This window comes from Brassica rapa, chromosome A09 (assembly GCF_000309985.2).
Source record: "Brassica rapa cultivar Chiifu-401-42 chromosome A09, CAAS_Brap_v3.01, whole genome shotgun sequence".
NCBI lineage: Eukaryota > Viridiplantae > Streptophyta > Magnoliopsida > Brassicales > Brassicaceae > Brassica > Brassica rapa.
This window is the reverse complement of record NC_024803.2, coordinates 12,851,523-12,867,669: the sequence shown is the minus strand read 5'-3', so window position 1 is coordinate 12,867,669 and position 16,147 is coordinate 12,851,523. Positions and strand designations below refer to the sequence as shown.

The 16,147-nt window shown below is 34.1% G+C and overlaps 3 protein-coding genes and 2 non-coding genes across 5 annotated transcripts; 2 read left to right on the top strand and 3 right to left on the bottom strand.

Annotated features, from left to right (window-relative positions):
- Positions 1-3,333: 3,333 nt before the first annotated feature.
- On the bottom strand, positions 3,334-3,470 carry LOC117128757. Its single transcript, XR_004452147.1, has one exon. It is a non-coding gene; the product is annotated as a U11 spliceosomal RNA (small nuclear RNA).
- A 497-nt stretch (positions 3,471-3,967) lies between these two features.
- LOC103839234 lies at positions 3,968-5,260 on the bottom strand. Its single transcript, XM_009115737.3, has 5 exons — positions 5,035-5,260; positions 4,673-4,787; positions 4,506-4,595; positions 4,312-4,410; positions 3,968-4,218 (listed from the first exon to the last, which is right to left on the bottom strand). Exons 1-5 carry the CDS (start codon positions 5,100-5,102, stop codon positions 4,117-4,119), a joined length of 474 nt encoding a protein of 157 aa, XP_009113985.1. The 5' UTR covers positions 5,103-5,260; the 3' UTR covers positions 3,968-4,116.
- Positions 5,261-6,647: 1,387 nt separating this feature from the next.
- TRNAA-AGC lies at positions 6,648-6,720 on the top strand. The gene has a single exon. It is a non-coding gene; the product is annotated as a tRNA-Ala (tRNA).
- A 2,091-nt stretch (positions 6,721-8,811) lies between these two features.
- Positions 8,812-10,414, top strand: LOC103839333 (1-aminocyclopropane-1-carboxylate oxidase homolog 9-like). Its single transcript, XM_033279738.1, is given in 3 exon segments — positions 8,812-9,169; positions 9,253-9,300; positions 9,303-10,414. Coding segments are annotated over 3 exon segments (561 nt in total). The 5' UTR covers positions 8,812-8,862; the 3' UTR covers positions 9,509-10,414.
- On the bottom strand, positions 9,604-13,103 carry LOC108869744. The gene is made up of 4 exons (XM_033279739.1): positions 13,094-13,103; positions 10,471-10,585; positions 10,284-10,370; positions 9,604-10,187 (listed from the first exon to the last, which is right to left on the bottom strand). Coding segments are annotated over exons 1-4 (324 nt in total). The 5' UTR covers positions 13,096-13,103; the 3' UTR covers positions 9,604-10,067.
- Between the last annotated feature and the right edge of the window lie 3,044 nt (positions 13,104-16,147).

The window sequence follows — 16,147 nt, the reverse complement described above, 5'->3', positions numbered from 1 at the left end:
CTAAGAGACCGGGATTAATCATATCCTTAATTACTACCCCAGACCCGGATTTAAATTCCGGCTGGTGCATACTGATTATATTTCTTACTGAGATCTTAATTTTACGTTTTTACCAGGAGTACACACGTTAAAAACGATAGAACTTGCACTTTTTTTTTTATCCTAAAGGTGGTTTCATTTACATATATATAGTTCTCGCTCATTCAGCCACTTATATCATCCATTTGAGGCTAGTGAGTTATACATCATCAACAAAATCAAAATATAGGTGGAAATTTTGGCTAAAGAGATCGAATACAAAGCACAAAGACAATAAGCATACTTTGACTTTTCTCTAAGTTTTAAGTATGGAAATTTGGATTCATGTCTATAACAGATCATCAAATTAAGCATATAACCATAAGAAAACTTAGGCTATGATATTTGTATAATAATTGCTATATTACCCTTGACATACACTTTTTTTATTCTTACAAATATGTTTTCCTCTTCTACTTTTAATTGATTTTAATTTTGGTTAGAACAATTATTAAACTTTGAATTTAACATAATAAAAACATAGATTTTTTTTCTACACATTATGTTTTAAAACTTTCAAAACAAACATATATTTTATAATTTTTTTACAATATTCCATAAACACGACTTTAAATCTATACTATCATAGAAACATATATAGTATAGTCATATTTTGTTTTCAAATAAGACACAATTTTGTTGTATTCCAAACTATTTAGAAACATAGAATAGATAAATAATATACAATATCAGTCAAATATATTATTTTATGTAATTTAATATACACTAAACATCATTCCTATCTATAAATATGTTCTTTTATATTGTTTACTACTTAAACTGCATTGAACCCTATAAATAGATAATACTAATAGATCAAATTATTATGTATTACAACATATATGGTTAAAATAATCTATTCTATATCGAGATTATAAATAGAATAGTATATGATTATAGTGTGTGATATACACACGCCCACTCATCGTAAAGGACTGTGATGTCTATTTATGTGGTATAATGACACATTTTTTAAAGTATGGCTATATTCTTTATTTTTTCTTTGCTATGGTTATACAGCAAATTGTCCCTTTTAAGTATGTCTCATCTGTCTGCCACAAGAGCTAAACCATTTTTTCTTGCCATACAACGATGTAATCATCTGTCTACCTCAACAGGTTTTAAAAGGACTACTCGTAGTTTGGATCACTGAATCTAGCAAGATAATTAGTGAAATTATCAAGAAGAGAAGGAAAATTCGGCTGCGTATAAAAACAAAGCATGAGCTAGGGCGAATGGCCATAGGAAGGACCGGGTCCATTTAGCTTACTGGGCACATAGTCTGAGCAGTAGTATAATCTGAATGGACATGTTGTCTAGTGATGGTGTTTAACCCTATGGGCACATGGCTTTAAAGGAACATAGCCTCAATGGATTTATTGTCTTTTTTTCTTTTCAGGTGAGTTTGAAGAAATTCAAGAATAGTTCTCACTTCTCAGTGTGGTGTTGTGTTTTTGGATTACTTGATTTTCATTATGTTATTTCTTTTTAAGACTTGATAACTTTGTTTAAAGAGTTTTCTATTTGTTTTAATACGATTTTATAAGATTTTTTATTCGATCTTTAGCAATTTATATTGATCTTTTAAATATTTTTCAGGTAAAGACAATATGATTAATATGTCATCTTTGTTAAGTAATAGACGGGTGTGACAGCTGTCCTCAAAACTCACTATTATGAAAAACACAAAATAAAAACTGATTCCAAATTAAGTAGACATAATATCCCAAAAAGACATTCTAAAGAGTTATACTACATAAACATTCTAAACAATACTACATGTTAAATTAACAATTATACATAAAAATATTATACATATATTGAAGTATATTACTACTTAAGTACGTATTATTAGACCGTATTATGCTTTTATAAGTCTATTTAACTTTATATTTTTTAATGATAAGCATATATGATACAAAACAAAAATTGAACTTTATTCAATTAACTCAAAATGTATTAGGTGTTTCTGCTTATAGATGCAAAAAATAATTTTAAATATTAAATTCAAAGTAATTTCAAAACCTATATAAGTTTGTCAATAGCGCTCCCAGTCAAAAATAATAATTTAACAAACCAAACGACAAAACAACACTCTCTCTCTAAAACCTCCTCCTTCTCTCTAAAAAGCCACGACAGTTCTCTTGCTCTCCGGTTCGGCGTAGGCCGGAGCCGGAGGCTCTCCTCCTTCCTCTTATATTTTTCTCTTTGCTCTTTTCCTTACCTTTCCTCCTATGTCGACATGCAAGCGGTTCTGGTTTGACGGGATCTAATCGGAGAATATTCAGATGTTTCTACGGAGCCAGTCTCAGGTCATATCTGGAGCAATGGCGAGACCTACGGAGCGACGAAGAAGAAAAGGGTTGGCTTTTAGGGTTTTGGACCGTCAGATCTAATTTTCCTTTTTCAAGATCTACGGCAGCTCCAATCTCAACAGCGGCGCGTGACGCGGTTAGGCGCCTCTTCCACCTTAGTTCTCCCACCGTAAGCGGAGGTGAGACAGTTGGAGGAGAGATCGAACGGTTCAGCGGAAAGATGTTTGTCGTCCGGTTCTCGGAGGCAACATGTACTGGAGCTCTTGCAACGAAGGAGTGGTCAACCGGAGGAGCAGACCTCGATGAGGTACATGGCGGAGCCATTCATCCCAGCATCGGAGCTGAAGCTGTGTCTTGGACCGACGGGACGTACTCCACACCTCGGGAAGCTTGAAATTGCAGAACCGATTCGAGCTTGTTGTTGAAGCCCGCCTTTTAAGTCTGGATTCAGTGTCCGGTTTTGTGGCTGAAAGATCGAGACTTTGACAGCCGGTGGATGGGGCCGATGTTGATTATGCGCCTACAGTGGTGACGCTTCTAGTATGAGCACATCAAGTTAATCTTTTGGTTGCTAGAGGCTTGAGCAAGAAACGGTTTTCAGCATTGATTTTGTTCACTGTGTCTTGATTAGTCAATTTAGGGGTTTAAGGGCATTTCCAACCTATACCTATTTTTTTCTTTATAATTTCCACAAAAATAAAGTAACTTTATTATATAGTAAGTTTTGCTCCAATGGTTTATTGTATAATAGAGTTACTCTATTATAGAGGAGCAAATAGAGGGATTTCACTTTTTCAATCCAAATATGTCGATTAAGAAGCGCTGGATTCAAGTAGTGATTCAGGGTCATTTTATATAGATCACAATATTGTAATCAATGAAAGTTGTTTATGTCAAAAATAATAATAATAATAATTTAACAATTTGTAATAAAAAGAATTGGAGGGTCGGCCGAGCGAGCCAACCCTATGGGGGTTTCCAGAAATAATGTCGGCCATATGTCTTGATTGTGCCATACAGCACTCACCCTTTTAATCTTAGGCTGAGCGTGGCATAAATAGCCATCCGACCCTTTTTAATTTTTCTTCGTCCAGGCCCATCTCATTTATATACAAGCATTTCTCTGCCTCGTCTCTCTCGTACTCACGATGTGGGACAAAACTAACATAACCACCGATATTCTAGTAGTTCTTTTTTGAAGTTCACAATTTTTTTTTAAAACGTTCGAAATGGAAATAGTCTTACTTTGATCACATTATTAACAAAAGCAAATGTGTTCTTTTTACCACAAATGCATACACAACTTCCACATGATTTCCATTTTCACATTAGTGACATACATTCTTGCCGATGTAAACGTTTGAAGAGAGCTGGATTCGATGCATAGGCTTTCAACATCATCTCAGCTTCTCTTCTCCACTCAACAGGAATATCTCTAACCAATCAAATCTACCAAGAGACTAATTCCCATGCTAGTTCTTTATATATATGCCATTACTTTGGTTGATTTGAATTTTCAAGATCTTGAAATTGTTCTTTATTGCTGCATGCAGCATGGTTCAAGTTTTGGCAAATGAAAACTCCAAGAAATCCCAATAATCAAATCAAGTAAAAGATACTAATATGATATCATGAGCCAATCTAAGAATCACACAACAAAAAGAAAACCAAAGTGCTAAGAAACGATTTTGTCCGAACAGAAGTTATATAAAAAAAAGAGATACTAAGCAGCTTTGGGCTTAGGAGTCCTCTTCAGATTCCTCTTAGTGGGTGTTGAGTTCTTCATTCCAATAAAGAAGAGTAATGCTCCAAAGAGTGCAACGCTCTGCAATAACAAAAGGAGTGTTGAATTTATATCTTAATCATTTGTCCAGATTCTTAACATTAAGACAAGTGACAAAAACAATTCAGGACAAACCTGCAAGAACTCAGTCAACAATGGAGAGAAATGACGCTCCTCAGGTCCGTAGTTGTAGAAATCATACAGAATAGGACTGACAACCACAAGGTAGAAAGCCTAAGAGAAACAGAATAAATGAGATACACAAAGGGTAGAAAGTCTTGAATCACTTATTTGTGAACATGTACGTGATGAAAGAGAGGAAACCTAACCAGAAGATAAGCACCGAAGATGTTTCCGATAACAAAGAGTAAGCCTCCAACTCCTTTCAACGCAACTATAGCAGCAACGACTTGTTTTACCTAAATACAAATCATTCTCCACGTTATAACAAAAAACACACATAGAGCAAAAGAGAAAAAAAAAACATCATAAATACCTCTACGCTAGGCAAAGTTACACCTAATCTAGAAGATAGATGTGACTTGGCCAGATGAAGCTTTGGAGCCAGCTCTGTAGCTGCAGGACCACCATCAACTCCAAAGTCATTGAACCTAACAAAAGTACACAAAGAAAACATATCAAGAAGTCACCAAGACCTGAGATTCAACTAATATTTGATAAAATGTATTCAAGCTCCATGTACAAATCAATTATAATATGAGATCCAGATCGAAACATAAGATGGTTTTATTCAGATAAGTTTTCGATTTCGAAAAAGCATACAAAGCCTTCCAATTCCAGATTAGATCTATCCAACACAGAGCAACGCGAGAACAGAGGATAAATGATAAAACTTACATTTGCCAAGCGGAGAGGATGAAGAGAGAAGCGAAAAGAACTCTTCCAAGAAACGAGAAGAAACCCATCTCTCTCTCTCTCTGTTGCTCAAGGTCAAGCTCCCTCGTAGATTTATCGACGTAGGTTAGAGAGGGAACCTTCTTCTTCGGCGAAAAGTAATAGTTCCTGGTTTTTGAGTTTATTTATTTTATTTTATATTTAAAACTGTATTTTGGATTTTATTTACGTTTTTTTTTGCTAAAAGGTAAATATCATTAACAAGATAATGAAGGTCTGATTACAAGGAATTGCAATCAAAATATGCAACTAAGCCATTCAGATGAAAAGGGCCGCAAAAAAAAAAAAAAAACCCTAAACATCTAATTAAGATCACAAGTTTGATCAAGAGAACAAGACTTTGACCTATCAGTTAAGCATCAAACATCAGCAAAGGTTCCTTACAAGCGCTTCCAGGTACCAATAATGGTGACGAGGAGAAGGCTATGCAGAGTCGGTTTACCTTAGAGGAAATCCAAAGAGTTTCTTTGCCGCGACGACGGAGGGCCAGCTACCACTCCGGTGCAGGCTTAGGAAGACTCCACAGATTCTCTCAGCCGCGACGACAGAGGGCCAGGCAATCCACTCCGGTGCAGGCTGAGGTACGCTCCGTTGAAACCAAAACCAGAAGCCTCTCGGAGAGCTCACACTCGAAAGAGGAGCAGCCGGAGCTTGTAGACGGAGTTGAAGATTGGGAGAAGCCATACGACTTCTCAAAAACAGGCAAAATCCATCAAAAGCAAGTCTCTTCCGGCGTGGTTTTTAGAGACACAATGGGTCTGTCCTCAAGGACCCTGATCATCAACCATCAAAGCACAACAGAGAGAAACAGAGCAACAACAGATATTACCATGGAAGCTGATACTTGAAGCTAAGAGAAGAGGCTCTCAGCGGAGAACCACCACTCCGCCGCTCTCAGAGGAACAAATCCTGAGGAGAGGCTCTACGCACCTTGGATCTACGCGACTGACATACCACCAGGAGGCAAGTCGGACGTGATGAGAGGAGAGGCAGCGACGCTTCCAAACTATTCACGATGGCTTGGGCTTAGATCTGACCCAGATCTAACGCTGGCGGTTTGGAGAGGCGGAAAGGCAAGGCCACCATGATTCACGAGACCGTCTCGACCTCGACTAGGTTCCAGGGAAGAGAGGCACTCACCAAACTTCCGATTAGATTTGTAGTGACAAAAATCCAGAACCTAGAGACAAGAAGGAGGAGACAGTGATTCTGAAACATGGTGGATATGGTTGAGGCAAGCTACAACTAACAAGTGGAGGAGGCCGACAGCCAAGGCTGCCGCCGGCCTCTTCGAGCAAGATTCAGATGAAAAAACTAGGGTTTATTTACGTTAACTCCAACCAAAAACTGCCTTCTCCAGATCTAATTAATCGGTGTTTTTACTTTTTCCCGACAAACAAACCAATAGGGAGACTATAATATTTATTACATTACATGTACGATTTTGTCGGTATAGTAAATGTTTTTAAGAAACCAAAAAGTTTGGTGGTTGACCCAGTTTGATATTTTCCTAATTATTTTAGATATAAAAGTCAATGTGAAATTGATTAACAATTGGGGATGTAGCTCAGATGGTAGAGCGCTCGCTTAGCATGCGAGAGGTACGGGGATCGATACCCCGCATCTCCATTATTGTTTTTGAATCTTCTTCTTTCAAGGTACACAAAACAACAACACATCACTCTCGAACCAGCTCGTTCAACATGTTACAGCTACGAGGATATCTCTTGTTTCAACGTGTTACCGTCACGACTTTTCAAACACATGAAACGGGTCCCTCAGAAACTCACCCTCACTTCTGTCTTGTCTTTAACTGATTTTCTTCTTCATCATCATCCTCTCGGTCTCGGCTCTATTTCTCCATTAACATTTAAATCCGGAAAACAAAAACTCATGACATAAAAATCAGGAAAATTTGACCTCCCAACTTCTTTCTCGACGAATGTAGGAGTGAAACATAACTGAAGTTCCACGGATCTTCTATTCCCCTTGGATACATTTGTATATAAAAGTAATACAGAAAAGTGCAAAAATAAAGTAGTGTGTACTATGATAACAACTTAGTTTTGTTTCTTCTTTTGTTTATACCTCAAGTCTGTTAGACACATCGTTATGTAATCCCAATGATTGTTACTACTGGCATTTATTTTTGTTGATTTAACTGATTTCTTGTAATGCATTAAAATTGTCAGTTTGTGAGTCTTGTTTTATTTTCATGAGTTGATTTTGAACTTGACTTTGTCAAGCTTGCTAGCTAGGTCAGTTTCCTTTTAAATTTTATTTACTAACTGTAATTAAAATTTAATTTTATAGCCTTAATTATAAGTGGATTTTTGAGGGTTTTTTTTTTGAGGATTGATGCTTTGAATCTTCTTGATTTTTTTTTCAACCTTGTTGATTTTTCCTCTTACAATACAAATACATCTTTCTCGAAGACAACTCTTTGAAGTTAAAAATCAGAGTGAAGTATATATTAAAGATATTGAAATATATTGAATATGCCCAATTTATTTGTGATTATGATTTAAAAATATATTGTGAGATATTAGCTAAATTTATCACGGTAACAATATTATAAACTAGGTTAAGATCCGCGCCTTGTGCGAGATGAACATTATATATATATATTATTTTATATATTATATGTTTATAACATATTATAAAATAATAAATATATATTGAATAATTAAAAAGTCATTATCTACTACTTATATAATTAAATTGGTGCGAACATATAAATAAATTTTATAAATCGAAAAAATATTTTTTTCTATTTGATATGATATATAATTAAATTTAAATGATAGTAACATATATATGATATATTTTAATATTAATATTTATTAGATGATGCTTTTTCCTCATATTTTTTTTTTATCATTTGTATCTGTTATAGCAAAAAGTCTAAATTAGTGATAATACAATTTTCACTATGGGACTAATGTTTAAGTAATTTATAATATTTTAAAAGTTTAAGTTGTCAGTATTTTTTCAATTTTTTTTATCAAAAAAATGTACAAAGTAAATTTCAAAATTAAGATATTTATGTATTTTTATATGGCATATAGTTTAATTTAAAATGATACATATATTTATATATGTTTTATTTTTGATACTTATTAAATGAGACTTTCAACTTATATTATTTTTTAACTATTTGTATCATGTCATAACAAAAGTTTTAAATCATAGATCACAAAATTTGAATGTGAAACTTTAACAGTTTTAGTAACTTTTATTCGTTTTTAAAAATTCAAAATATAATATATAAATATTTTTTTAATTTTTATTATATGGTTACTATGATTGTTTAATTTCTTTTAATAGCTTAAAATTAAACAAATATAATTATAAAACATACTTATTTTTATCAAATCTTTATTATTCAAAATTATTAATTGTCATATATACGTTAGCCACATTAGGCAATTCCGTAATCTTATTTAAGGAAATAATGAAGTACATTAATAATGTATTTATTGTGGTTTAATAAAAAAACTTATTATATATTTAGATGGACCAACCTATTTCTCTAAGGATTCTAAGAATCATTCTAGTGATGACACGTGGCTATAAAAAAATGTTGCAATGCTTCTCTAATAATATATAGGGGATTAGTATATTGTTTGTACATCTTGAATTAAAAGAAAAAAAAGTGAATAAGTAATCACCTATGAATGTGTTTAGCCCAAATGGTTCTGTTTTTCTTTTACTTTTTTTGTCAGAGTGTTTTGATTCTAAACAAGTGAATCTAGTTTAAAGGATGCTGTGATGGAATACTCGAAGCATGTAATGGACTTTGGAGCTTTGCTCTTCCAACTTCTCTCAGAAGCTTTAGGTTTGAACTCTGAGATCCTTAAGAAGATAGATTGTCTTAAGGGCTTGTTTATGCTTTGCCATTACTTCCCACCTTGCCCACAACCTGACCTAACATTGGGCATAAGTAAGCACACCGATAACTCTTTTCTTACACTTCTTCTTCAAGACCAAATTGGTGGTCTTCAAGTTCTTCATAAAGATTATTGGGTCGATGTAACTCCTATTCATGGAGCTCTTGTCGTTAACACCGGTGATTTCACGCAGACGAGCAAGCCCTCAATTGATGCATTATTTTTTAACTAAGAAAATCTCTTTATTGAGAAAATATGAGACGTTTTGTTTTGCAGCTGATAACTAACGACAAGTTCTCGAGTGTGGAGCATAGGGTACGGGCAACAGAGATGGTCCGAGGATTTCAGTTGCGTGCTTCTTTAGCTCGAACCTGTTTCGAAATTCCACGGTTTACGAACCGATCAAAGAGCTTCTGTCTGATGAAAACCGTGCTAAGTACGGAGATATGACCATACCAGAGTACACTGCAGGATACCTTGCGGGTGGCTTCAATGGAAAATCACATTTGTCTAAATTTAGAATATGAAATAAAGACTTGTCCGTCTTGGAGGAATGATAATAAGATATTTGTGTCATTGTGTGTATTTTTACTCCTAAAACAGTGTAACAAAGACAATAGTATGTTTTAAACAATTTATTTATTTTGTTTCACTTGATGAAACAACAATGTTTCTTTCGTAAAGAAGAAAAATAAATGATTTATGTGTGTAGCAGATTGTGATAATGAAATATAAAGTAACTTTCTTCAAACTACATGAGCTTTGTCTTTGAGATTATGTATCGTCAGCTAATCCGCTAAAGAAACAATAACTCTAGATTTCCTCTTTGGAGGCTCCCCTAACCGGAGTTCTGTTTCTTCAGATTCCTTTTGGAGGGTGTCGAGTTATTCATTCAAATAATAAATATACATTGCTCCAAAACTTGCGACGTTCTGCAATACATTATAACAAACGGAATGAGATTTTATTATCAAATCATTCGTCCATTCTCATAGACTGCATGATCTTGGCTTTGTAAGACCGAAAGATCTGAAGCTGTAAAGCAGCGTTCTTTTCATCCTAGCTAGGAACTTGAGATAATGATAACTAAAAAAGTTCTGAACAAACCTTGAAGAGCTCTATCCAGAAAGGAGAGAAATAACGATCCTCAGGTCCGTTGTTGTAGATATCATACAGAATAGGACTGGCAATCGTAAAGTAAACAGCCTAAAGAAAAAGTTGAGACTTTAAAGTTAAAACATGTGTCATCAAGCTTTGAATCCATTTCTTATAAACATGGGATGAACAAGAAGGAAGCCTAACCAGATAAGCACCAAAGATTTTTCTGATAACAAAGATTACGCCTCCGATAGCTATCAGGGAAACAATAGTAACACTGGCTTGTCTCACCTTTAAAGATTCAGTCCCAAGGTCAAAGAAAGATGCATATAGAATTATAGAGATATATCGAGAGCACAAGATAGAAGAGCATTATAACAAGGTCGTTTACCTCTATATTAGACAAAGTTACCCATAATCTAGAAGATAGATTTGCATTGGCCAGATTAAGCTTTAAAGCCAACTCTTTAGCTGCAGGACCCCCATCAACTCCAAAGCCACTGAACCTGTAATAATTCCACAAAGATGCCTAGTTTAAGTTCAGTAATATGGTCAAAACAGGTAAATAATATTTGAGTTGCTTCATAACATATGGGGCTGCTAAGTCAGCTATATAAAAACTACTAGGTGTTCTGCCCGCATATGCGGGCATAGTGTTCTTATAGATATTTATCTGTTTATAATTATTAAATCAAAATTAACATAATAAATTATTAATTATATTTTTAAAAAGATAAATCAAACATTAAACTTTATATTTTATAATAAAAAAATATTATTTTAGATAAAACACAACATATTTAAGAATTATCTTATGTTTTAAAAATATACTAGAGCTTTGACCCGCACGCCCGTGCGGATGTTTGTCTTTATTTAAATAGATATTGATATTTGTTTTACATGTTTAATAGTTAATATAATTCTGTAGTTACATTTCGACCATTTCAAAGCGCATGATAATTTATTGTTGATACAATTTTATTTAATAAAAATTATAACAATATACATAAGTTATACTCCCTTTGTTTCTTACTGTATGTAATTTTAGCAAAGAAAAATTGTCTTTTCATAATATAAGTAGTTTGTATATTTCAATGCACATTTTAATTTATTGGATATTGTGTGGGCATTTAAATGATGTTAGATTTTTTATAATTGGTTGAATTATTGATTAAATGATATTTTTTTAAAAAATAACCACTTTTTAATATTTAGTTCTGTTAATTTGAACTGCTTATATTTAAAAATAGCGTGCATATATTTTTAATTATGTATATAATTTATGTACATTGTTATTTAGCGTTAAGTGTTTTGGGTGATCAAATCACATTGGAAATTATTTTAAAATATTTTATAATCTAAATAATCGAATCAATTCATAATAAATAAATATTGTCAAACTTATCCCATTTAGTTGAATCATTTATAGCCAAAAATTTGGTTAATATCTCGTTTATTGCTAAGTAAGTGTAAGTAATAAAAATAACTATTATTATGATATCTTGTTTCTTCTTTTTTTTTTAAACACATGATATCTTGTTTATTATATCTTTGTTTTGCGGGTCAAGTTCTAGGATACATATTTATATGTTTAACTAATAAATTATTTATTTATTAATCTATATCTAGTATAATATATAGTATATATTTAATAACTGGTAATATCTGAGGAAGTATTATTGTAATTTTAAAAAATATAAAAAAAACAATTAATAAAGCAGTTACAATTATGATAATCATGTGGTTAATTTCATACCTAAAAATAGAAATTGTATTTTAAACTTCCTTGATTGTAGGTAAAAAATCAGTTGAGTATAACATTCAAAAATTCATAATTTTTAGTATGTATTTTATTCTAAAAATATTTAACAGAAAAAGAATTCATATTCCACATTTGTAGTCTACACGAACCGGGAAACACATTTGATTGTATGTATCTATGTTAGTTTTTATGTTAATATGTATGTAATCGTAAACGTAAACCATATAAACTTTTTGATTTCTAAGACCATTTGGTTTGTTATGTCTAACCGGAGTTCAATATCTAACCGAGTACAATGAGACAATTTGATTTGTTATGAATTTGAGTTGTATCGCTTCCTCATAATATTATTGTCTAGGTTTAACCTAAATTATTGCTTTGGTAATAATATAATTTACCAAAAAAATTTAACTGAGGGGATTTGGTAAAGTTGTTAAAGAAGCTTAAGTCGTGTCAATTGGTTAAAGTAAAGGATAAAATTTAGGTTGTTTGGTAAAGTTTTAAAAGATGATTTAGTCGTGAGGTTTGGTTAAATTATTAACAAAAATGGTTTGTTTTAATAATTACACATAGTTTAGAGCAGTGGCATGAGATAGTAATTTTTTAGGAAAAGTCAGGGCTATTTCTTTTTTTGTACTCTAGTTTTAATAGTTTAGATTTATTTTTGAGAATTTTATTATATCTACTTATAGGCAATTATCAAATATAACATATAAAAAAATATTATTAATATATATTCATTAGTTTTATCAATATATATATATGCTTATTGTTGTGTTAAATTTTAAAAACATTCACATATATTTTAGAAAATATCTTTATTTGTTTGATTAGCATTTAACTATAAATTGTTTTATATCTAATTATAAATTTATTTTCATGTATGGTTATAGCTAATGGTGTTTCTCACTAAAGCACTATACAATGGAATGATAAAACCATACATATTTTTAGGATGGCCAATTCCATAAGCAAATGAACAAAGAGCTACGACAAAAAAAAAACACAAAACTGAAAAAAAAGAAGTCACATTGAATTCTTGGAAACATCTGTAAAAGAAAGTCTTCTTTCACCTCAATATGTAGAACTAAGACACATTAGGACCAAAGCATGATACTCAAATGCCAAATGCAACCAAAATCAGCTTCAGACCAACTCGAAAGAGCCTACAAGGGGTTCTCAATTCCATATATTAGATCTAGTAGCACGAAGCAATTTCCTTTGAATAAACAGCAAGAGCAATAAAATTTACATTTGCCAAGCAGAGAATGTTAGATGTGATGAAGATGATGAATCGAGAGATAGTGAGAATGATGAAAAATGTATTATTCAGCTCAAACTGTAACTGTCACAGTACATCAGTATATATACATCCGGTATTAGCTAAAGGAAACTAAACCAGACTTAACCATAATACAATAACCGGTATAAACCAGTGATAACTCTAATACCCCCCCCCCCCCCCCCCCCCCCCCCTCAAGATGGAAGACACAAGTGATGAAGTGTATCAACTGATGAAACAAAGCAGGTTGCACGGCTTTGGTAAAGACGTCAGCGAGTTGGTGAGCAGACTTTACATGCATCGTCTTCAAGAAGCCGCTCTGCAACTTCTCACGCACAACATGACAATCTATTTCTATATGTTTCGTTCTCTCGTGATAGACTGGATTCGAAGCTATGTGCAATGCGGATTGATTATCGCAAAACAGAGTAGCTGGACCTGTGAGAGGACAATGCAAGTCACGGAGTATAGACGCAAGCCAAATGAGCTCACAGGTTGTATCAGCCATCGAACGATACTCAGCCTCAGAACTGCTCCGGGAAACAGTCTGTTGTTTCTTGGCACGCCAGGAGATAAGAGAGTCTCCCAAGAAAACACAATAGCCAGTAACAGATCTTCTAGAGTCAGGACAGGAACCCCAATCAGCGTCACAAAAAGCATTCAAACTGATAGTAGAAGAGGCTGAATAGAAAAGACCCTGAGCAGGATCATTCTTCAAATATCGAAGGACCCGGTGAGCAGCATGGAGATGATCCACACGAGGAGCAGACATAAACTGACTAAGTTTATGCACGGCGTAGGTGATATCAGGCCTCGTGTGTGTCAAATATAGAAGCTTTCCAACGATCTTCCTGTAGATAGATGCATCAGGTAATAGTTCACCAGAAGAATCTGAAAGTTTGGAGTTAGGTTCCATCGGAACAGAGATTGGTTTGCAACCAAGATAACCAAACTCTTGTAGTAACTCCAGAGTATATTTGCGCTGATTGATGGAAATGCCAGTCTCATTCCGCGCAATCTCAAAGCCAAGGAAGTACTTAGCAGCGCCAAGGTCTCGTAGCTTAAAAGCTTGCTTCAAATCATCTTTGAAAGCATCAATAGCACCAGTGTCATTCCCAACAATAAGGATATCATCGACGTAGACAAGAGCAGCAACAAAGACTGATCCAGAACATCGAGTAAAGAGAGAATGATCAGAAGCAGCTTGAACAAATCCAGCAGAGGCAATCACAGAAGAGAGCTTGTGATTCCATTGCCGTGAAGCTTGCTTCAATCCATACAAAGACTTATGAAGCCGACAAACAGAATTCGGAGGTATAATCTTGCCAGTCAACTCTGTATAACCTTGAGGGATAGTCATATATATCTCCTCGTCTAAGTCTTCATTGAGAAACGCATTGCTCACGTAAAGTTGCTGAATAGACCAGTTCTTTGCAGCAGCAAGACTCATCAATAACCTGAAAGTACCAAGTTTTGCTACCGGAGAAAATGTGTCCAGGTAATCCAAGCCTTCCAATTGAGTATAACCCTTGGCGACAAGACGAGATTTAGGACGCTCTACTGTACCATCAGGATTAAACTTGTAGGTATTGACCCATTTACAACCAACGGGATGTTTCCCGGGAGGTAGCGAACAAATAGACCAAGTACCAGTATCTTCTAAAGAGTTCATCTCAGATTTCATAGTACCACGAAATTCTTCCAAGAGAATAGCTTCATGGAAAGTTTTGGGTGCAGTAACAGTTGTAATGGATATAAGGAAGTTGCGATGGGTATCATCAAATCTATCATAGGAAAGAAAAGCCGAAATGGGATAAGAGGTAGTGTGAGTAGGATGAGCTGGGAAGGTTGGGGTTTGGTTGAGAAGATAACAATGATACTGATCAAGATAGGCAGGAGCTTTGGGCTGCCGTTTCGTACGTGTGTTCGAATTATCCTCATTAACTCGTGCAGAAGATGAAGAAACAGGAACAGAAACATAAGGTGGTTCTATATGATCATCAGGAATGTATGCAGAATTATGACCAAGATCAAAGAAAGCAGGAAAAGGGGAATCAGGAACAGGTAATGGTAATACATGTTGATCAAAGATGTCATCACGAAAAACCGTAAGACGTTCCGAAAACGGAAAACTACTCTCATGAAAGATAACATCACGTGAAATGAATATGCGATTAGTATGCAGGTCTAGTACTTTATACCCTTTATAACCCTGAGGATAGCCTAAGAAAACGCATGGAGTAGCACGAGGTGAGAATTTATGACGATCTTTAAGCAATGTTGATGTGAAACACAAACAACCAAACACACGAAGATGATGATATGATGGTGTTTTGGACATAAGAATCTCGAAAGGTGATTTATTTTGCAAAAGAGGAGTAGGAGTACGATTTATCAAATAAATGGCTGTCTGAATGCAATCACCCCAGTATTCAAGAGGAACATTGGATTGAAAAAGAAGAGAACGAGCCACGTTCAAGATGTGTTGGTGTTTTCGTTCCACAACAGAGTTCTGTTGTGGAGTGTAAGCACAAGAAAAATAGTGTTGAATACCTTTCGATTTTAAAAGCGAAGTGAATGAAAGTTCAGGAGCATTATCAGTACGAATAGCTTTAACAGATTTGTGAAACTGGTTTTCAATGAATGTTAAAAACTCTGGAAAAACTGTAGTAACTGAACTCTTGTCTTTTAAATGATATATCCAAGTAACCCGACTACAATCATCAACAATCGTCAAAAAGTATCTATAGCCATCAGTTGTTGGAACACGGAAAGGACCCCAAATGTCTAAGTGCAATAGATGTGATCAAATGTGGAATCTGACATATGATTTCCAGAAGAGAAAGATAAACGTTTTTGTTTTGCTAATGGACACACTTTACACAAATGATCATGATGTAAACTTGTTTTTGTGAAATCTAAACATTTTGAAAGAAGCTGAATCTTATTCGGAGATGGATGACCCAATCTTTGATGCCATATTTCAGACGAGACGTGAGCAAGATGATGCATATGAGCTACGAA

Bases quoted from the DNA above. Each gene is read 5' to 3' on its own strand.
- LOC103839234 (XM_009115737.3), bottom strand. From the start codon at position 5,102: ATGGGTTTCTTCTCGTTTCTTGGAAGAGTTCTTTTCGCTTCTCTCTTC. The intron at 4,411-4,505 runs GTTAGGTTTCCT...TGTTTCTCTTAG, and splicing joins TCTTCGGTGCTTATCTTCTG to GCTTTCTACCTTGTGGTTGT. The intron at 4,219-4,311 runs GTTTGTCCTGAA...TTGTTATTGCAG, and splicing joins TGTTGACTGAGTTCTTGCAG to AGCGTTGCACTCTTTGGAGC.
- LOC108869744 (XM_033279739.1), bottom strand. The intron at 10,371-10,470 runs GTAAACGACCTT...GAATCTTTAAAG, and splicing joins TAACTTTGTCTAATATAGAG to GTGAGACAAGCCAGTGTTAC. The intron at 10,188-10,283 runs GTTAGGCTTCCT...CTTTTTCTTTAG, and splicing joins AAATCTTTGGTGCTTATCTG to GCTGTTTACTTTACGATTGC.